General features: G+C 38.8%; 1 protein-coding gene across 5 annotated transcripts; it reads right to left on the minus strand.

The window, feature by feature from the left end:
• Window positions 1–1505: 1505 nt before the first annotated feature.
• Window positions 1506–22573, minus strand: LOC144646146 (uncharacterized). Of its 5 annotated transcripts, none has more exons than XM_078505676.1 (13): window positions 17087–17137; window positions 16829–16879; window positions 14586–14684; window positions 13826–13865; window positions 12985–13202; window positions 11910–11990; window positions 9509–9562; window positions 9344–9415; window positions 8262–8431; window positions 7559–7751; window positions 5480–6770; window positions 4438–4818; window positions 1506–2865 (listed from the first exon to the last, which is right to left on the minus strand). In XM_078505676.1, exons 1-13 carry the CDS (start codon window positions 17120–17122, stop codon window positions 2843–2845), a joined length of 2709 nt encoding a protein of 902 aa, XP_078361802.1. In that variant the 5' UTR covers window positions 17123–17137; the 3' UTR covers window positions 1506–2842. The 5 variants fall into 5 exon arrangements, with proteins under 5 accessions (XP_078361802.1, XP_078361800.1, XP_078361803.1 ...); XM_078505674.1 differs by having other exon boundaries at window positions 12985–13208; XM_078505677.1 differs by lacking the exons at window positions 16829–16879; window positions 17087–17137 and adding an exon at window positions 22201–22573 and having other exon boundaries at window positions 12985–13208.
• Window positions 22574–22737: the final 164 nt, after the last annotated feature.

Raw genomic sequence — 22737 nt, forward strand, 5'->3', positions numbered from 1 at the left:
AGGGGGCCTTCTTCTCCAATCGCTCGAATTTTACGCGCAATTCCAATAGGCAGCGAGATATACTTAAGTGGTTGGGATGTGTTCGTCAAGAAAAAAGAAACAAAAATAATGGCGAAAACTATGCTGAGATATGAGAGAACTGGCACTTTTTTCACGCCCGGGTAAATTATACCTCATAGACGGCGGAGCATTTTTCCAACTGGGGGGGGGGGGGGGGGGCTGACTAGTTATGTCAAGTGGGGGGGGGGGGGGCTAAAGGGACTCTTCTCTTATATATTCTTTATTTTTTTTCTGTAAAAGTGGGGGGGCTAAAGCCCTAGCCTGTGCACAGCCGTCCCGCTCCCCCGGCTCCGCCGTCCCTGTATCTGATTGGTCTTCTTGAAGCCGTTCAAATTTTGGAAGGCCGACAGCTTTGTACTGCGTATCGTTCTCATTACCAGTTTCTTTTTGCGAAAAAAAAAAATAACTCAACCACATTTTTTCCCAATACGAATCAATCAACAACATTGAAGTTATTATGTAAAGCAAAAATAAGGACAACTTAGAAGCACTGCTCAAGTAGCTTTCACTTGAATGGTCACACGCTAGGGTTTCATGAACGGACTAAAATCGCTAGGGTTTCATCCTGTCTGTGGGAGTAAAAGGGTTACAAAAAATAGGTCTGCTGCTTTTTTAATGTTTATCATAAAAAAAAATGTCTTAGGGCCTGTTTACAAGCAGGTAGGGTAACCCTAGGTGCTAGGGTTACCCTAGCAAGAGGGTTAGAAGATAGCCCGGGTTTACAAGCAAAATTCGCAGGTAGGGTAACCCTACTTACCCGGGTCAACTTGCACCGGTTACGCTTCAGTTAACCTTGTAAAATTTTGTCGTTAGAAACTGTTATTCGAAAATAATTCCGTTCCAGTGCAAAAATACGACAAATTGTGAATGAACATGATGTTTCTTGGTCACAATTCGCTGTTTTTGTCGGTATTTTTAAACATATTTAGCTTTTTGGAGCCAAAATAAAGTTGTCCCGGGTAGGCGAGTTATCCCTAGCAGAGCGTTTACAAGGCGCTAGGGTTACCCTAGGTGCTAGGGTAACCCTAGCGCCTTGTAAACACGTCGATGAAAAAAAGAAGAAATGTGGGAGCGCTAGGGTAACCCTAGGTGCTAGGGTAACCCTATGTGCTAGGGTTACCCGCCTGCTTGTAAACAGGCCCTTAGGAACGAAAAGACTTATGACATTTCAGGTTAATATGGCGGAATGACCGCCTTCCCCTCCCGGGGGGGGAGCCCCTCACATGAAAGGGGCAGGGATGCTCATTGTCTCGCTTAGGGGTGTAAATTTCGGATTTTGGTCTCACTTAGGGTGTTCAGTACAGAACCTCAAAATATTCTCCACAAAAACCGCGCCCTTTGGATAAGGTAGTCCCCCTCCCCATCTCGGAGAAATAACAAAAGGTCCCATGAAGAGACAGGAAGTTAGGAAGAAGAACAAATTAAAATAACTCCACAACATGATCAATCAGTATTTGTGTATTTTTATTTTCAAAATTTTGTTCCAAATAAACTCATTGCAATGACAATAATATCTGCCTTTTGAAAAATAACAGTAACATTTGGCGCACAAAGTGAACACAATACAAAAGTGTAGTAAAGTCAAAACGAGAAATTGTCTAAAACGAAATATTTAACTTTTGAAAATTATCGTAAAGTTTCAATAAGCACAGAAAAAAACGTGCAGTTTTATTTAAAAAGGCATAAATTTTAAGTTTTACTTTCTTTGCATAACTTCCTTGCACAACTGACAAACATTTGACAATACTACTGCAGTAATCCCTAATGTAAAAGCACATAAAATAATGCAACAAAATCAACTTGGATCTGTCGACCCACCTCCTAGCTTAAACAACAACGACAAGCCGAATAACAGGACGGAACACTGAAATCTATGAAAGTACCACAAGCCTATCACCATGGAAACAGTGCAATAAACTAATCAAAGCTCGAGAAAAAAATGTAATGGGTAGCAAGCGCGGAAAAATTGACGCAAGCCAAATCGCGACTTTAAAAACGCTCGCCTGATTGGCTGAAAAAAAAATTCGCTGTGATTGTTTACAGCACGTCGTGCATATCTAAAATGCTAAAAATCACATTTCAATTAGAAAGATATTAAACGAGCTCTATCAAAAAAAATACCATTTCCCCCCTCCTTTCTAATTTACACTGACATCGTTAATTGACAAAAACGCAATCACATCTACGTTTCCCAGTTTTTGCCATAAAACGCGATTTTAATGTTCAAAGAAAAGTCATTTTTGTACACATCAATATCTAAAAGAATTGTGCAGTAAATTGTCGCAAACAGTCACAAACCTTATTTCAAAACGTTCATCATTGCTTTTCCCACAGAATTAAATATAACCGACCGATTTGACCAATGCTATGACAAAAATAGCATGTAAGCAATTTCGTACTACAAAAATATATAATTATGCTCTTTTGGGCACAGTTTTGAATTCAATCTGAACATTTAAATATCGTGAAAATTTGCCTACATCTACTGATCTTGCCACGGTGAAAAACGACATCATTTAACGGCAACATTAATCATAAAATATGAAAACAAACGTCTGCTTAATCGACGCATCAAAATTTCATCAATTTACAATTATCAACAGTATTCATTCATTTACAAAATTACCTGGATCATTTCCCTTCCCGAAATAAGGAAGTCGTTCGCATTTTCATAGTACATTTAAGCAAGATTTCGTATTACAAAACATTAATACTAAACGCAACCCAAAACTGTTGCCGAACAAAGGGTTAACAATGTACAATTTCGGCTGTTTTCTGTTTGTCATACGTAGCTTGTGTTTCCTCCTGCAAGGTAAAGAAACGTTAATGTTAACGCGTTATTAGAGCGGTTTTCACTTGAGTGTCGAAAGTAATTTGCGTTTGCTTTGGTTTTGCATTACTACGATCAGTGATTGGTTTAAAAATCTCGCGCCACTTTCTCGACCAATCAGAATTAAAACCAAAACCAATTGTGACTCGCTCGCGCACGTTTTCCCACGCTTCGCGTCAGCTACATGTATTTGCTTCGAGTTTTGATTGGTTAACTGGATTGTCTGTGTCCTTTGCGATTGGCCAGAGTAATTACTTTGGTTTTGGTTTTACGACACTCAATTGAAAACTGCTCTATAACTAATGTAAAACTTGTCCTGGTTCTTTTGAACCCTGCTGAAGCTCTAAACACTCTATTTAGAGCAGTTTTCAATTGAGTGTCGTAAAACCAAAACCAAAACCAAAATCAAAGTAATTACTCTGACCAATCACAAACGACACAAACAATCCAGTGAACCAATCAAAGCTCGAAGCAAATACATGTAGCTAGTACAAAGCGCGGGAAAACGTGCGCGAGCGAGTCGCGATTGGTTTTGGTTTTACTCATGATTGGCCGAGAAAGTGGCGCGAAATTTTTAAATCAATCACTAAGCGTAGTGAACGCAAAACCAAAGCAAACGCAAAGTACTTTCGACACTCAAGTAAAAACCGCTCTAACATTTGTTGAAAATGTGCATGTGCAAATATAGCGGATGTATGAAAGAGGGAAGACTGGTACTCATTTCTAAATCTCTTGCAAGTTATTCAACATGTTAAGCATTTGCCTGGGCCCTATGAGGAAAAACCAAGCATGGGCAAAAGCAAAACTCGACTTGTCTAGCTACATTTGTTGTATTTTTTGTACTAACAAGAGAAAAATGGTATTTAGCCCAGTTATTCACACAGCTTCGGGCACAACTTCTGCAAAGAAATGTAAAAGAAACAAATTGATGACATTTACAAAAGACATGCTCCATTGTAAGCCCCAAGACTGGGTACAGAGAACTCAAAACTTTGCACTCACACAGAGTTAATATTAGCCGAACGTGTCATGGGTAACAGACATCCCTGAAATTTAACTGAAAGACTTCTCTCGAGAAAGAAATGCTCCAAGAATATATTATTGCGTTATTTCTACATGTTCACTGCTGTTTTTTTTTCCATATTTGTTTATTGTGAACCCCCTCCTCCCCTAATTCCTCTGATACACCTGGAAATAAACTGTAATCCGATCAGTGCTTAGCCTCCTACGCAGACGTTCTTTGGGCTCGTCACGCGTTTCGAGCCCAAAGAGCATCTGCGTAGGAGGCTAATCAGTGCTAGCGTGGATACTCTCGGCCAACTTTATCATTCTTCTTCATTTTTCTAGGTGAGCCATTGGGCGTTTCTTAGAAAATTTTCAAGTCATAAGCAAGCCAGCAGCGACATCAACAGCAAAGAGCTTTGGCCTGTCAAACACCACGGCAGTCGGTATTGATGTCCTGTTGATAAATGCCCCCAATTGCTGCATTTGTGGCTACAGAAAAATGAACACTCCGCAAAAGTTTACTTTGCAATTTAAGCACCTACCGCGAGGAAAGGTTCTCTTTTTCTTCTCAAACTCCTTCATAAAACTCGGGACCTGGTCTGTAGAATCTTCCGTCGGCCCTCTCTGGACCACGATCGGTTGAGTTCGTCGCGTGTTCGCCAATCTCCGCTGCCATTCGGGAGTTTCCGGAGATCTGTCGCGTTTATCAGGCTTAACTCGGGCTGGCGACATTTCCCTGCGCTTTCTTCTTTCGGCGAATTCTTTTTTCCATTGCGGCACTTCTGGAGATGTCTTGGGCTCGTTTTCTTTGTTGGATGTTTGTATGCCATTGACTTCAACTCGTTGCTTTCGTTTCTCTGCCAGTTCCCTCCTCCATGCTGGTACAACAACCGCATTTGAAGTAGGCGTCTGTTGTGAGAGATCTGTAATTACAACACACAACTGACATGAGACGCGCACGCATCGTTTGAGTTTTAAATGCAAAACAGCCCTCCGCTAACCATTCCCCCTCAACTCAAAATGTATACCTCAAGGCCGGGCTGTTGGAAAGCCAGTTTACCATTATCCCTTGTTTAGAAATCTACCCAACTTTAAGTCCTCTTGCCTAAGCATTTTTTTCTCCGTTAAGTTTTAGTTACCGCATGGTTTTGAGATCAGTCGAAGTAAACTATAAGAGGAAATACTAGTACGGCTCACCAAGTTGAATTCTACGTTAACACTAATCCCGAAGGTAGTAATGAGGTCTGTTTTCTTAGGCCTTATCCACATAAATCCGGATAAATTGGAAAAGGAGACAGAAAACGCCGTATCAAAGATTTTGGTCCACAGAAGTCCGGATATATAAGAAAACGCATCTATTTTGTCAAAAACGGATAAAATGCGTTTTCAAAAACCCACTTTGAAGAGCGTTTTCAAAAAGCTCCGTTTTCAAAATGTTTTCCGTCCACACTAAAACGCAAACCCGGCGTGGACAATTTATCCGGATTAGTGTAGACGGTTGGCCAAACCGGAAAACAAGATGCGTTTTTAGATGTATCCGGATAAGCGTGGACGGGGCCTTAGGCTAAAAAAATTACAACAGACCTTTGATTGTCTCGGCGCGTGAAGATCCAACGTTCTTTTTCTTCTCAATCAAATCAATCTTCCACTGCGGTAACACATCTCCAGTGTAAGTTGGTTTGTAAGTGGAGTCATGTGATTCCGGTCTATCTCGTGTATCACTTCCTCTCCGGGGTCCCCTTAGGTCACCGTGTGATGACACGTGACTGTCTGGCACAGTGGTTGTAGCAGGTCGGGCAGGTTTCCTCTCCACCTTGGCGTGTATTAATTCCACGCTTGTTCGCCTATGTTTTGAAAGGTCGGGCACCTCGGATGCTGTAACTGTCACTGTTTTCGACCTGTGGGACGGTTTGGGTCGTGTTTTCGGGGCTATCTTGTAAGGCGCACTCACGTAATTCGAAGAAACTGTGACTCGCGAACCACTCGGACGCGACGAAGGACTTTCGGACACTTTCGGTTCCGATCGTGATACCATCGGTTTTTCTGAAGTTATTGGTGCAAGAGTTCGGACAATGTGATGCTCGGGAGCAGTTTTAGCTGATCCTGTTGACCGCGAGCTTTGATCTAACGCTTCGCCGTTTTCCTGAACACGTGACGGCGTTACTGTGTGTGAAAATGATTGCGTGACCGGTTTGACGGGTGGAGAGTTAGAAGTCGTCACTTCGGAAGATGTTCGTGAAGCCATCGGCGCTGCTTCGCTATCCGCGCCGGTAGAACCCGACGATCTTACACCGCAAGCTTTAACAAGGGGTTTCAAACGCACCGGTTGAAATCTCGCAGGTGAGTCCTCAGTTTTACCATTCACAACTGGCTCTGGTTTAGATATAGGACGTAAGAATACGTTATGATGTCTACTATTTTCGCTCTTTTTCTCGACTTGGTTTTCTACTGGATCAGGCTTAGACACAGGACGAAGACACACGTTTAACGATTTATTAGTAGCATCGTTGTCATCATCGGATTTCGTGGCGACTGCTTCCGGCTTCCGCACAGGACGAAGCATAACATTGTTAAGTACGTTCATCCCAGCACTACTGTCTGATTTATCAACTACTGGTTCAGGTCTCTGAGGCAAAGATCGAAGAACATGACCAGTTTGAACCGGTTTCTCCGCTGTCTGTTCTCCGTCGCCCTCTCCTTGTTGTTTAGCTTTGGTGTGCCGTCGCTGTTCGTGGAGTTTTCTCCGCGCTTCAGCCTCCACTAGCCAAGCTGGTTTATCCGGTTCTTTCTCCACTTTTTCTTCCTTAACTGCCATGTTTCTCTTACCCTCTGCAGCTGCACGGACAATTTCAGCCGCGCTGCCCTGGGAACGTTGCTAAAAAGATAAACACACAAGAATGTACATAAGAATGCTCTCGTAATAACTGTACAGTTGCTATCGCCTGCCTCGTCTGTGGGAGCTTTCAAAGTGCAACGAAGTTTTTCATTCTGAGTGGTATATCAACCACTAGCGTTGCAGCTCTCATAGGCTTGTAATACAAAAACCAACTCCAAATTCCAATAAGAATTCGATCTTGGTTCCAAGTACAGTCAACTCTCGACTTCGGGCACCTCGCTAATACGGACACCCTGTTATCACGGACAGGAGTTGAAGTCCCGGCGAATAAGAATTATTAAAATAACTCTCGCTAATACGAAATTTATCTATTACGGACACCAAATGATGGTCCCAAAGAGGGAGTTGACTGTACACGTCTTAACGTGCTCCTAAGCTCTTCTGTGTACATTGACAATTCTACTGGTCCTGTTCTATAGCAGTTGCTATTGTTTAAGTTAAGTCTCGCATGAATGGCTCGCTCCCCTTCGTGACAACAATAGAACAAACAACAGGAACAATGCCCCTAGCCCCCAAAACAATAGCAACTGCTATTCTAGAGAACCAGTAGCAATACGAACTTACAAGAGCTGCTACACTACTATAACTAGCCGGGGAGCAGGCTCACTGACCATTGAAATTAGGAAAATAATTTAACGCGCATTTTGTAAATATTCTAATAATTTCTCGAACCTCTGGACAAATGTACAAAGGAAGTTAAACGATAAAGGCGCGTGATAAACTGGTACAGGGTGGACTGATAGTGGTAACTGGCAAACTCGACATACCTTGTCCTCTGCCGCGATTTGTTTCTTGCTTAGCGCCTCAGCTAGTCCCGGAAGAGAGATTCCAGATACTGTCTGGCTCTTCATCTTGGGCTTAGGCTTGGTTCGTGGTCTAACTCCACCTTCTGCACCCATCTGAGGAGGGTCCTTTATGATGAAACTCCCGCCTAATGCCACGCTTTCTTCTTCGTCCATTCTGAAATGAAAAAGCAACCATTTTTTGGCGCGAAACCCTTTTAATAGGGACAGTGCTTCTCTCCGTGACAATGCGGGACCGATGTGAAACTTCACACAATCGGTGTGGGAAACAAGTAGCGTTTTTGTGCAAAAAAAGAATTTGACAACCCCATAACTGCGAGCCGCGTCGTAGCGATCATCAGCTTAGAAGAAAAGTTCATTCACTATATCGATGAACTGAGCTTGTCTCCGACTGCTTTCAATGGCAAGTTTAGAAATAATCGTTCACTAACAAAATGTACCATCTTTCTTTCCCCATCTCCGTACATGTACTGGACGCTTTTGACATTGCTGATTCTATCAGTAGGAAGAACACGTGTCACATATGAACCTAGTAAATGAATAAGCTCGCCACAAGTCTTGTGGACGGTCATGGGTTCCATTCTTATCGGGGACTCAGAATTTTTACTACTGTCTCATGCTCGTAACAGGTGACTTTACATTGTTCTTATTTCTAAATAACACTTACGACTCCTCTCCTTCGCTGATAACAAATGAATCGTCCCAGTCATCATTTAAACTTGACTTCAGACTCTTTCGTCTGCCGGCTGCTGTTGGTTTTCTTCGTCCTTTTAATGAGCCTGACCTTCCAAGCGGAATTTTGGATTTCTGAGGTTCAAGGTTCAGTGCCGATGAACTCTGCAACAAAATTAACCAATACGTGTGTTTTTTTTTTCAATTTATCCCTTATAAATAAAGTACATTATCTTTTGAGAACAATATACAGTGGAAGTGTGGAACCTCGATTTAACAAACCTATATATAGCGAAGTCCTCAATATAACGAACGATATTCTTCGCCCCAGTAATAGTAAAACTTATGGAAAAGAACCTCGATATAACGAAACCTCGTTATAACGAACATGTTTTGTCAGTCCCTTGGCCCTTTATTATATCGAGGTTTCACTGTACAGGGCTTTCAATAAGAATTGTAGCTAATAGGACAACTAGTTTTGTGAGGCATTGAAGCTAGTACGTTCCCACTCTCATACCGCGCGTAATGCGCGCTTCTTGCGCGGTTACCACGAGTTTCAGCTCAAACAGTTGGGGTAAAGGAAACTAAAAGTAATATCGCTCCTTTGGACCTGTTATGTGGAACTACGGCAAGATGAACTTAAATTGAACACTGAACAGGGAAGAGGAGGGATTTTTTTTTTTTTTTTTTGGGGGGGGGGGGGGCCATATGAGAATGACGGGAGTTCTTTCACCCCTCCATTCACAGGCTAGAAGGAGAAAACAACTGGGTGTTAAAAAAAGGCGTCAATGCCTCAGTGCAACGTGTTGTGCGATGTGGCGTCTTTCTACATGTGTCTGAACAAATGAGCACTCCAGGAACCAAAGAAAATCACAACAAAATCCAAAGTGGTTGTGCGATGGAGTAAAGGTTTAAGTAAAACAGCGAAGACTGCGTTACGAGACAAAACAGTGAAGACTGCGTGACAATTTTAAAACTGCACAACAGGCCAACTCCAAGAATTCCCTCAATCCTCCTACTATCCCTTTCCCCTTTTTACGCCTGCTACGCAGACTACAGGCCAAAGTTAACACTTACCGGCACTACAACTGAAAAGTCAACTTCTGAAGCTGATTTACTTCTGTGCACTCTTGTTTCGCTAACTTCCATCTGCAAGAAGAAGGCATTAGAATGAAAACAGTCTACCAACATTCATTTCCACAAGTACTGAGTAAAATCAACAAAGGTTTTTTTCTAACTTACGTGTAAATCACTTGACGTAGTAGGTGCTGCCCGAATCTTCCTCAAAAACTCCTCCTACAAGTAAACAAAGTGAGATTATGCTTATAAAAGGCAAACTTACTTGTAACGTGCTAATGGATAATGCTTTGTGCCTGTCTAAATTATTGTTATGTAACTTTTGAAAATGTAAGGACAGGGTTCATACACTTTTTCACGCCAAAAATTCAAGGACTTTTCAAGGACTTTCCAGGACCCTTTTTGGAAATTTCAAGGACTTTTTTTATGAAATTTACCTCAAACCAACGATTTTCAGTCTGTTGTGTCGTTGATGTGCTTGCTGAAGAACTATAAAAAAATCGCTTATTTTGGCGATCTTCTCACTGCCTTGAAGCCTTTTGACGTTCAATAAAAAAAAATTAAGGACTTTCAAGGACCGAAAACCAATTTCAAGTACTTTCAAGGCCTTGAAATCGAACTCCTGAAATTCAAGGGTTTTTCGAGACGCGTACGAACCCTGTAAGGAAAACAATTAGAAGTTTGGTTACAACTGACAGTGTATGACACAGACATCAGCACTAAACCCCTTGCTAGCCTTACTCTTGAAAGTGAAAAACCTCAACAATTGTTCTTTACTGATACAGCGTTGTTTCATAGTTGTTTCCTTTCAGATTTCCTTTTCACAGGCAATTATTTGATTTCAATACGGAACAAAGGGGGCAATGTGAAATTGAAACATTGCCTGCAAATGTTTTTTTGGCTCTGGTAGCTGAAGAGCAATAAATTTTCGCGACACGTTCATTTCGGGATTTTGAGGTGCGCATATTTCGCGACACTTGAATTTCGCGATTTTGCGAAAATTTTGTATTTTGAATCACTTTAATTTCGCGTGCATTTCCTTGGTAATATTATTTAACATGCCCTTGAATTAAATAAAACGACTTCATCAAAGGAACAATGACGTCAAAATTAACAAAAACGCAAGGGCGGGACTAAATCTCGGTAGTAGCAACAACAGAGCAGTTCTCACAATGTCTACAAGTAGGACATGCTTGTACATGCATGAGTTATTGTTCTAGAGTCAACTCGGACGACAACATTCATTTACATTGATTTTAGTGGTAATAAACTTATTATTTCTTATAATGTGAGTCACTAATTTTCGCGTCATGTTATGTTCGCGACTTATTGTTCGCGTCACTTTAATTTAGCGATTTTTTTGGAATCACGAAATTCGCGAAATTAACGTGTTGCGCAAATTTCATGTAATAAGGTACCAATTACAGAATTAATCAAAACTATAACAAAATTCTCGAACGTGATTGGTTATCAGCAGCCCGATTTGAGCACTAATAGGACAGTTTACGCGTCATGCCTGTGTAATTGGACAGTACGCGTCATTTTGCGCGCGCTGTTGTTGTGCATTTGTTGAGTAGACTGTTATGTTTTTCAATATTCATAAAGACTATTCAACCGAAGGTTAGTTTCTTTCTCAAATTTTGTTACAGTTTTGATTAATTGTCGTCGTCCAATTCTGTCTGTAATCATACTCGTGATTAAACGAATCGGACTCCCGCTTCGCGGTCGTCCGATTTTGTCAATCACTCGTATGATTACAGACCGAATTGGACTCCACTCAGTCCTATTACCATTATAAACTAGTAATAATCAGAAATTAGGGGAGTGCGTTCGACCCAAGATAGGTACCCAAGATAAGGCTAGCAAACGTAATCCGAGTTACACGACTGTTTATATCGTCATACAAATTTAAAACGACCGCGTGTGCAACATAAAGCGCGCATCCAACATCACTTGAAACTATCAAAGAAACAATCTCAATCCAACAGTGCACGAGGCAGCACAGCAATTTTTTTTACTACTGTTAAAAGGAGGACTGCCGAAACGTTTATTTTTTAGCACAACTTACAGGGCAAACTCGAAAACGCAAACCGTAGAAGATCGTTAGAACGAATCAACTTGTTCCCAGGGTCTCTCGCAAAGAAACTGCGACGTCATTAATTAGCCAACCTGCCACATACCAAGATACGTAGAACGACACATAAAACGACTTCCACTGGACAGCCACGGGACCACACACCACAACGAGATTAGGATCTGTTCTCCTACCGTCGAACACAAGAACTGTTTACAGCCTAGCGTTATCGGCTTTATGAAGTGTTTTTGCGCGCGCTGTCATTGTTGACGTTGCTGTGACGCAATTAATTGCTTTCTAATGTCTAATCACATGAGTTCGAGGCCAACTTGCCAGATACCGACATACACATAGAACCACTTTTGCTTGCGCGTTCACAGGACAACCACGGGGCCACAGACCACCGCAAGATTAGGATGCGTTCTCCTACCGTCGAACGCAATTAAATTATCATTTTCCGTAACACCCCTCTTGTATGATAAATTATCTTACCGTATCTGGATCTTCCTCTACATTTTGTCCAATTGATGATACCGTCGTTTCAGGAGCTTTACGTGCACTTTTACTTATCACCTACAAACACAACATTTATTAAAGGTCTTCTTCACGATAATAAAAGCACACCGTAAAATTCCGGTTAAAAGCTCTGGACTTCCCCGTATACAACTTCGTAAGGGGTTTTGGACGGGCTTATAACTGGGATATAACTTATAACTTTCATGAAATTTACGCGATATCTTCAGTTAAATGTTCAAAGATAATTTTTCATGGGTAAAGTTGCCTACCACTTATATCAGAACAGTTTAGACCAAAAATCTGCGAAATCCCCGTGACATAATTTGTAATTTGAAAGGTCGCCAGGCTGTGCTCATGGCTGTTAGTGAAGAACAAATCAAAGGAAAGGAAGTGACGGATGTAACATCTGTCATGCTACTTTTGTTTTTCTCTTAGATCGCTGTGATGCCTTTAAAGTCTAAGTAACATGATACTTTTATTTTTGTCGAAAACGGATGTAACATGATTCTTTTGTTTTTGTCGAAAAAGAATGTAACGTGATAACAAGGTAATGTGATTTATTTTCTGCAAACAGTGCAACATTGATTGTAACACAGATATTATTGATTAATTCAAGAAATGGTTTTTCTGAATTGTGACATAAACCATCCCAACAGGACAATCACCCAGTCTCACCCCAAGCCACCCCATAATAACTCCTGCACGCTTAGCGTGCTATGTTTCATGTGTTGGTGTGTGACTGCAATCAAAGCTGATTGACCACTCAGTAGGGGGTATACACTAATTTTGACTAATTTTAAGGTTGCTATAAAACGTCGCGCTTGGCAGAATTTTATGGATACATAGAACCCTTTTAAACGCAGCCCTTTATAATAATTAGAATGATTTTATTTTTTTAACTGTACATTTTTAACATTTCATTGTAATTTGACCCTGAAAAAAACAAACTTGGAGAGGCAAATAAAATCTTATTATCTTATTATTACACCTCCAAATGATCTCCCAACAACATTGTTATTAACGATATTACAATAAAATCTCTATATGGTACCTCAGCCCTCTCCTGAACTTCCACTAGGAATGAATCCTGTTTCCTCTTTTGTGATACTTTGGAATTATCTACTTCATCATTTTGCAGTGATGCATCTTTCTGGCTTGAGGTACTTATCTTTGTTGGCGAGTCCTTTGTTTTGACAACTGACTTCAAATTCATCACCAGTGATGTTGACCTCTTTTGAAGTTCACCAATCAGGGCATCCTGCTTCGTATCTGGAACTAATTATTAAAAGTGAAGGAACAAAGTTAGTTGTTGTTGCAGCAATCTTTCTAGAAATATAACCCTGTGAGATTAGGAGGTTAAAACATGTGTTGGCAACCCTCTCTTTCTCATAATTTATTTCTACAAAAGCTACATGTATACATACATACATACATACATACATACTTTATTTAACGTGGAAAAAAGTACACACTTAGCTGTTAGCTAGTTTACAGGTGCTCCACGATTAAAAGTTTAGTATCTACAAAAGTATTTACATCAAAACAAAGGGTATAAAAGCATGTATATCTGGAAAACAGTCCACTGTGCTTATTGTGGATTGGAAATTCCTGGGGGGGTGGGGGGTGAGTGGGTGTCGAAGAAATGTATGAAGTTTAATTGGAATTTCCAGAGTGGTGGGGGGGGGGGGGGGTTCTTTTATAAATATCCCTTCCGTGGGGGAGGTATGGATATTTTATGGAACTACACATTTTATTTAAAGAAGATTTGTATAACTGTTGTCTGAAACATACTGACATGTAGCTAGATTTTAATTGCCTCCTGAAAATTACATTCCGATCTTACTTTGTTTCTACGAATATGGATTCAGTCATAAAAAATTAAAACTATGTACCTGAACCAATTCCATTTTCTTGAGCAGAATTTGAGGAAGTCTAAAGAAGTCAATTAAAAAAAATATCTGTTAAAAACGCAAATTAAGGCAATACGGTGGAACCCAGTATTATGTCTACCTGTATCTTATTATAAAAGTACAGTCACATCATAGTGGTGAGGTGGCTTGCATGTCTCCATGACCCCTTGAGCTATGCTAGCTGGAGCCTTGAACTCCTGCCAGAGTGCCAGGGTCACCCATGTCAGACAGGTCAAAAGGTAGAGGCGAGATAAAGAGCTATCCCCTGTCCCTCCAGGTTGGGAATAGGGTGTAGGGCTTGCAACCTTACCCCATTAAAAATGTTAATGCTACGGAAATGGCATTGCCACTCTTTGCACCAGCTGGCGGCATGATGGGGATGAGCGAGTGACATCAATTCATTTAATTTTGTTTTACCAACGTCATAATAAAACATAGACAGGCCCCATTGTTCAAAGGATGGATAATGCTATCCACCAGATAAATCACTATCCAGTGGATAGCATAGCTGATTTTGCCAACTTATCCACTGGATAGCAATTTATTTGGTGAATATAGTGTTCACCCTTTGAACAATCAGGGTGGAGAAAGACTGCACTGTGAGAGTTAATGAGTCTTGCCCAAGAATGCAACACAATGTCCCAACCAGAGCTCAAACCCAGAATTCACTTTTCCAAAGTAACCATCCTAACGATTACTGAACAACTTATCCAACGCATGCAAACATGTTTGAACAAATCACCTCTTTAAGAAGTTCTCTTTCCTTTTCTTCCTTCAGTCTGTCCAACAAGCCACGCACAGAGTCAACATCATCCTTCATCTCCTCATCACCACCATCACTCTACAACAGAGATTAAGAAGAAAGGGAAAGAAAAAAAGAAGAATTCAGAGACCAAAAAATTAATTGTACATAATTATATGATATAACTCCCTGCAATACAGTCTTAAAGAAAAACTTGAGCGAAACAACAACAACAACTTTATTTGTACCCCTAAATTAATTAAATTTACAAGACAAAGGAGAATAACATAAATTGAAGTACATGGCTGCCCCAAACAACCACCATTGGCTAAATGAGATTGGGCAGCCATCTTTAAACCCAAATTGACAGTTTACACAACAAGATCTACAAATTAACAAATGGCCACTAAGAAAAATTAAGAGACCAAAATAATGAAAGGACCACTTGTACAAACAGCAGCAAAGTGAAGCCGGATCTTGGCGTAGATCAGGACCAGCAATATAAAGTAAAACGATAAACCAAATGCAAGGCTGATCGGACAGTAAAAGGCTAAATAAATTTTATTGCCCAATATTTCGGTTTCAGCCTTGCATTTAGTTTATCGTTTTAAGAAAAATTATGACACCATAACCTCTGCTTGTAGTTAAGTTACAGCTATGAGATCGAATTATAATTTTTAAGTACGATTTATAAACCAAGAATGATGTTCCTTCCTAAACTTTGTCTTTCAAGGTGTAAACCAATTCTGCCCACAGGAAAAAACATTTTCCTTTATAATAGGAGCATTTCCTTACCCTTGGGGTCAGTTAGGAAACTGGTGGGGTGGTAAAAGAAATATGATCTATAGATTTACGTAATAGAAACGTCTGCCAGTTGCTAATTAATTTTAGAAACTCCCTCCGCAGTCATTGCTATATTTAAAGACATCATATTTTAAATATTTAAAGGGAAAACTACTAACAGCAAATTGAAGCATGATAAACTTAAATTCAGAGTACCCGCAACTGTAGTCAGTGTTTTAATTTGGCATACAGCATAACAATGAGACTTGGAGTCAGATTAACGAAAATCTGAAATCAAAACAATGCTTCGGGAGTATCACACCATGACTAAAGTTATAATTTTGAAGTTTGTTATGCTGCAAGTAACAAATATTTGACTGTAGAAGGGAAAATAAAAGGCATTCATGCAATCACTTTGATTTGTTAGTAATCAGTAGATAATAATTATTTTCTGCTGTAGATTTGTTTTAATCAATTTTGAAAGTCTTATCACGTGATTTCAATCTGTGTGTCCAAGAGCGACACATCTGTAATAATTATTACACAAGTTATGACCTACTTGTGAAGGTCAATGATGGATTTAAATTTCAGCCTGAAAACGTGTTTAAAACCTCAATCAAATTGAGCACAAGAAATAACATGTTCCTCAAAACAGCAAACAAGTTTAACAGCACGTTAAGATAACATTTAGTATCACTGTCAGCAGTAAAAGTTCAGTGAAATGTCTGAGTCATAGTAAATCAAAATTGCCAGGATAAAAAATATCCATATAGACAACTTACTGTGACCTGTAAAGAGCTATATAACATTATGATTTGTATATTTTTTTGTGTGAAATACTTGTGCATGCACACATAACTGTATGGAATCTTACTGACTAAAAAAAGCTAACTATGCAGATCTAGCCACTTTTTAAAACAATCACAAATAATTTAAGCTTTAGTTGTCATAGATTCAAAACAAGAAACTGCATGTTCCAAAATAAAGCTTTTACTAGAGACTTCTATTGGAACTGGTGACAATTTTGTAACATCCTAAATTGAAATATCAACTCCATTATCAAATACTGAAGACATACTTGAAAACGACAGTAAAAGACCATGTGCATTGATTTCAATAATTTTATGACAGGAAGTTCTCAGCTACAATTACCTTACAAACATCTTATCTGTTTAGACCTGAATTATCAATTACGTTAGGCTAAGAGCTCCAGAAAGACATCAAAACATTTAAACATTTTAAAGAGGCAAATCATTCATTACGAATCACTGTCACACAATTACTGAAATACAAAACTGGTAACAAATTCCATTGTGAATGTGCTGAAATTTGTCCCCAATGGAGGAACACAAGAGATTTGATGCAATTTCCTTATGAATCACTGAATGGAACAATACCAGCCTCTGAAACTGATTCACTGATAACAAAACAAGCGATTTTAAAATAACACAACAACTTACAAATCTATGCCCAATCCCTCCTTTCCATTCAGCTTGGCAAAAATATGGTTGCTTAGGATAAAATAGTAAGTAAGAAGATTTCAAAGCCATTTAACTTTTTAAAGAAGGGAAGTGAAAGCTTTCTAAAAGCACAAACTGCTTTCAAAACCACAGTCACTGCAGCTTGGCTTGACAACTAACCACATGCAATCATTAGCCACACAAATTAGTTCAGGTCCATTAATGCTCAATAGAATATTCACTCTGATTCATTCTTACCTTACTGTTTACAGCAGTTATGCATATAAAAACCATAATTCCCTCACATGAGGTCTGTTAACTACAGGTGGCCTGACGAAGTGTGCTTTTAAGTGTCAGCTAGGTTGTTGAACATTAACCAATGTGTCATCATACTCAGGAAATTGAAAACTTGTCGAGATAATTACTAATTAGAATGGAACAACAGCTAGCACTCTACACATGAGACAGAAAGAAAGTTAAAAAAACCGACAACATTCAGTAATCGTGAAGGACATATGTACTTAATGGCTTAGAGAAAAGAATTCACAAAAATGAAAGTATACTATCATTTACTAAAGTTGAATTTGCATGATTTTTGATAAATCACAACCTTATATCAAAGAATGCTTTTGTGTCATGCAAAACATGTTTTTTCACACATAGGTGCGAAAGCAAAGCAATTTAAATCCACCATTAGATAAGTATGGAAATTAATATTTACAAAGTCAAATGCATAGCTTCAAAAACCCATTATGAAGCAGTAGATAAGAAACTCCACAGGATGTAATTCTTTTACGTAAGTGTAAGTTCCATCATAAACAAAATTCATATCAAAGAGAATTCATTGAATCCCAGCTTAAACAATTTAATTGAAAATTTATTAAACAATGAAGGTGACTTTGGAACATTAATAAAAATTTCTTTAACATCTCATTACAAATATGCAGAAAGCATTCATTGCTAATTCTTGTCTTGTTATGGTAGCCATGGTCTTCAAAGTTTGATTTAATTACAGAGCTTGTGTGTACAAAGTTATTTCAAGAACACAACTTACAACATGTAGATACATTGCCAAGAGTCAGAATTGAAGGGTTGTGTACCCTGTAGAATGTAGTAGTCAAATCTGACACAAAACATTAATTGACAAAATTTACCCAACATCAAAAATACTACTGAAAATAAGCCAAGCTAACAGTAATTCCTAAGTTTTTAGAATTTTGCCTGTCTTTTTGTATCAATGAGAGCACCTACAGAATAAAAAACAATTATTGCAAATCATGCCATGATCTTCGTTCAGTTTTTAATAACTAAGATCATTGTATTTTTGTGACAACTCTAATGAGACATAAGTAAATAACCCCCTTGTGAAATTTTCATTAATAACAATCCTGTTCTCGTAAGCTATTCAGAAACTGATTTAATCACAAATATAATTAAATCCTTGTTCGTTAATATTAATATCTGAGTGAATAATAATTGTTACAACCAGTCTTCAGAAAAATATTGTTTTTGCTGATAATAAAAAAGACTTAAAGTCTAATACGACAAATTTTCGATCCAATTTACATCAGACTTCTACCACCGCCAAACCCAACGAACATCAGAAGCGTAAACTTATCCGATGCCCTATCACCCGGGCGAAAGGAGAAAATGACGTCAAAGGACCCACGGGGAAACAAAAGGACGAAAACAAGCCAAAAGTTTTTTTGCTTCCTATTTCTCATATTGTTATTATATTCAACCCGTGAGGTATAGCTGACGTCATTTCTCCACACAGGAGGGGGGGCGGAAATAACGTTAAAACAAAACGACTTCTGAGCGAAGGGATTTGCAAGGTGAGTGAGTGTACAGAAAATGTAAAAATATGGAAATCGAAAATTTGATCGTAGTAGCACTTTAAAGAAAATTGGAATGATGTGTTTAGATTACCTATTTAGTTAACCTTCTTTTGCAGCCACTAAAAAATAGGAAAATGGCATGCAAATTTTCTTCTGTGAAAAATTAAACTCATGTTATTAACTTGGTACCATTTAATTCTAACCACAACTAAGTAAATAAACTACTTGCAAATTTTTTTTTAATTATCCCGTTTTCATTGGCTACCCAAAACCTAAACTGATTTAAACACTTAAACCTAATCCACAACTCTTAAATATTAAAATCCTGATTTCCTTCCTGCTGTAAAAGCAATTCATTTCCTGATCAATGTGGAAAAATGGAACAATGTGGAAAAATGTTTACCAAGCTTAATAAAAGGCTGGGTAAGGCTTCCTACAGAAAAAAATACAAGTTCAAGATTTGCGAAGTTCTAAATATATTTTGTTTTAACTTTCTTAGAAGCTCCAAAGGTAATCGAATGAATATCTACATGTAATTTCTCTTTTCATAATAATATTGTGAAATCAAGTGGAGTGTTTACAAGAGAATTACAGAAATGATCACCACTGACAGTGAAATTATATTCAGTGCTTTATAGGTAAATTTTCACAATCAGAAACATAAAGAAAAGGCAGCCTATACCCTTAAGAAAATTTCCATTTCGTTGCTGGACAAAAAGAAAGCCAATAATTTGTTTTAGAAAGTTCAGTTTCAGAAAAAAAGCATGTACTACCAGCCAAGATTTTAGCTACTTTATTGTGAAAAGAAAATTAATGCTCGAACAGGTTTACACCATAAAAGACTAAAAAACAAAAGAAGCATTCAGAAAGATTATCTTAAGATGATATCACATGTGGGGAAGGAGGGGACAGGGGGGTCTGAACCTCTCACTTCCCTACCTTTTACTCCCAGTTAGAAGGGGGGTGAATGGGAAAACGGATCGACGGATTTTGGCAATATTTTTGCCCGAATTTCGTATTCAGAGCAAATTTTTTAACGGATTTGCGGATCCTGCAATTGAAGCGGATCGCGGATTCATCCAATTTTAGGGCCCGCATTTTGGATTTTGCTTTCAATAAAGTTCGGATAATAATTTTCCTTTCTAGTAAGAGCCATAACGCGTTTTGGACGACATTAGTCAGGATCAACAACAGATTTCTAATGTGGCAAAATGCTGATTACTTCTTAGCTATCACAAAACAACTCCAGGGACGTTTTTTTTTTTCACAAATCCTAGCAACAAACAGCAGTACGTGATCCAGATCATGTACTTCTGCAACAAATAAAATTTGGTTTCCAATGTTAGAACTTTTTTTCACGGATCGACAGATTTGGCAATTTAATAACAACGGATCGACGGATTCGTTCATAAAATTATGACGGATCTCCGGATTTGCATACCCCTATTCACCCCCCCTCCAGTTACCACTCATTTCCTTTGTAGTTCCCAAGAATCCTGTTTCTTTTCCTCTCTTGTCCTGTCTACTGTACCTCTCTTGCCCCCTACTCTCCCAGGCTCTCTCCCCATCCACCCCCCCCCCACCACCACCACCACCACCACTCAGATGTGCAAGATCAATATGAAATGCATTGAGTGAAATTTTTTTTTTTGTTGGTTCTTTACTTAAATGCTTAATTTCTGAATACTATCATGCATAATAATTATTAGTGCAGGAAGGAAGTCTGCACCCAGATTGACATTCTAGCAAGGACTTAACAAGTCTTATGGCATTTATCGTTTCATACACAACAGTGGTAAGCAAGTTGTAGCTTAAATTTACATGACACAATCTACATTGTCAGATATGCAGACAGGATGTCACCACATATATAATAAGCTTACTATTAGAAATCACTGAAGTGGTAAAATGCCTTTGCTAATTTTTGTCTAAATTTTGTTATTAAAAATATCAGTACTGGTCAAGGCGCTCACAATGTGAACCGCATGGTTTTGATAGTATAATTTCCATGTGACAAAGTTGTACCATCTTAATCAGCCCTAATTCTATCCTATCTGTTTCTTTTTTCTTTTTTTTTTCAACAACTCCAAAACTACAGGATTAGCTAGCAAGTACACCCCACACATTTATAGAACATATTTGCCTGTGAAATTCACAACACCTTGTTAAAATGTGCCAGTTGAGCCAAGCTGTACGTAAGTGGTGGTCAGTGGTCCTTCAAAAAAAAATGTGTGTCGCAAAATTTTGGCCAAATTTCAGGGGTCTCTTTGTCTCAAATTTTTCTTTGACACCTTCGAATACTCGGGGTCTCGATTTCTTTTGCAAGGCTAAAAAGGTCTCGTGCTCACAGAAAAGATATCAGTCTCACCATCTCGCAAAGTCTCGCATTTACCATTCGAGACCCCTTATGTAAAATGTTTCCTTCTGCCTACCTGAATACCAGCACCATTTTTTTTTGGTAAACAGATATTGCTGAAGATTGCTGGGAACTCAAGAATCAAAACATTGGCCAAACAGTTTGATATTGTTATGTAACAATGTTTTGGTTTGAACAATTCAGTTCAAAGGTTTATTCATTGCCTAACATTTCTGGGCACAATATCTGCATAATACAGCGCAAAAGGTATCAAAGATGAATCAAAGAAATATGAATTTCAAATGGTCACAAAATATTGGACCATTGGTATAATAACACGCGGATACCGGCGACTTGATAATGAACAGATGGGATTTTATCTGTGGCCTGATATGATATAAACAAAATCCTATAGGATCACTGGAGATGAAATACAATATTCTTGCGGTTAAAAATACATTTCTTTACGAGATGTCAACAGATTGGGCAATAATATTTTGGCTAACGCGAGTGAAGTATTATTTAGACATCAATGTTGGCAGTACTTAGAATAAATCCTCCAAAAAAAACATGTGGTTGTCAAGACTGCCCAGCCGTAACAGAAATAGGATTAACTTTGTTATTTCTACGGTTTTTATGCTCTGAAGGATGAAATAGGTAAAACAGGTCTTTAAAAGAATATATCGTTTTGACATGGTTTTCTTTCAACATCTTTCAACAGATTTTTACGTGAGTTTTGCCTCGCAGAAATAAGCTTTAATAGTTTCAACGCTCGTTTGAGGAGAAATGAAAAATACCTATTTATAATTAAAAACTTTGCTTTGATTTGATCATATAGCATAGCCCAAGGAACTTCTTCTACTTCGAGGATATTTTTTTGCCAGAAGCCTGCAGTGTCATAATCGGAGAAATGGTGTATCATGGTCAATTATTATACACAAGCAATTTATCTGTCCGCTTTCTGAAGCCCTTCAAGACTTGAGTAATGAAGCAATACGATACCTTGACGGTAAATCAAACATTAGCATTGAAATTCAGTCAAAGAGGTCGTCCACAATATTCACTAGCAGCGTTTTTCGGTCAGCTTGCAAAACAGCACGATCGCGCCGATAGTTCTTGCGAACTCAATGCGGGGGTTGCCTAACAACATTCCGAACAGAAAAGAACGAAAAACATACCTTCACTTCCATCTTCACACCTTCACAGAAGATTTAACTATGGGAACAGCTGTCCTGTCTTTTCTATTGTACTCCTCCAGACCTTTTCAATCCCAAACCAGCTCGTCAAAGGTCAACTACCGAGCTTTGGTCAGTGAAAACAAGACGGACTCCAGTAACCAACGGTTCGACTTGTCAGCCTGCATTTACATATCAACTGGACACAGCTTGAGTTAATGACTTCTCCTAAATCACCTGGATGAAGAAAAAATCCTTTGCGAAGCCACAACTGCCGCAAAAGCAATCAACAATTGGTGATCGTACATCCTAAACAAAACCTGTAACGCGCTTGTATCGAAACGCTGCCAAAATGACGGCTTCTGATTGGCTGATTGTCATACGTTTGCTTGCGTAATAAATTGATTTTTCACACTCCTGTATTATTTTGTCCCTCTCCCGGCTCCCGGCTTGGGTATCAAACTGTACATAATGTTGTTTACTTGGCGATTAAGCCCTCAGTTTCCAAAACGATCTATAAAATATTCTAGAACATCGATA

This window comes from Oculina patagonica, chromosome 3 (assembly GCF_052425735.1).
Source record: "Oculina patagonica isolate OP01 chromosome 3, crgOcupat, whole genome shotgun sequence".
Lineage (NCBI taxonomy): Eukaryota > Metazoa > Cnidaria > Anthozoa > Scleractinia > Oculinidae > Oculina > Oculina patagonica.

Excerpts from the sequence above, each read along its gene's own strand:
- LOC144646146 (XM_078505673.1), bottom strand. The coding sequence starts at position 16,918 with ATGGCTTTGAAATCTTCTTACTTACTATTTTATCCTAAGCAACCATAT. Across the intron at positions 14,685-16,828 it reads GAGGGATTGGGCATAGATTT|AGTGATGGTGGTGATGAGGA; the intron begins GTAAGTTGTTGT and ends TCTCTGTTGTAG. Across the intron at positions 7,752-8,261 it reads ATCAGCGAAGGAGAGGAGTC|AATGGACGAAGAAGAAAGCG; the intron begins GTAAGTGTTATT and ends TTTTCATTTCAG.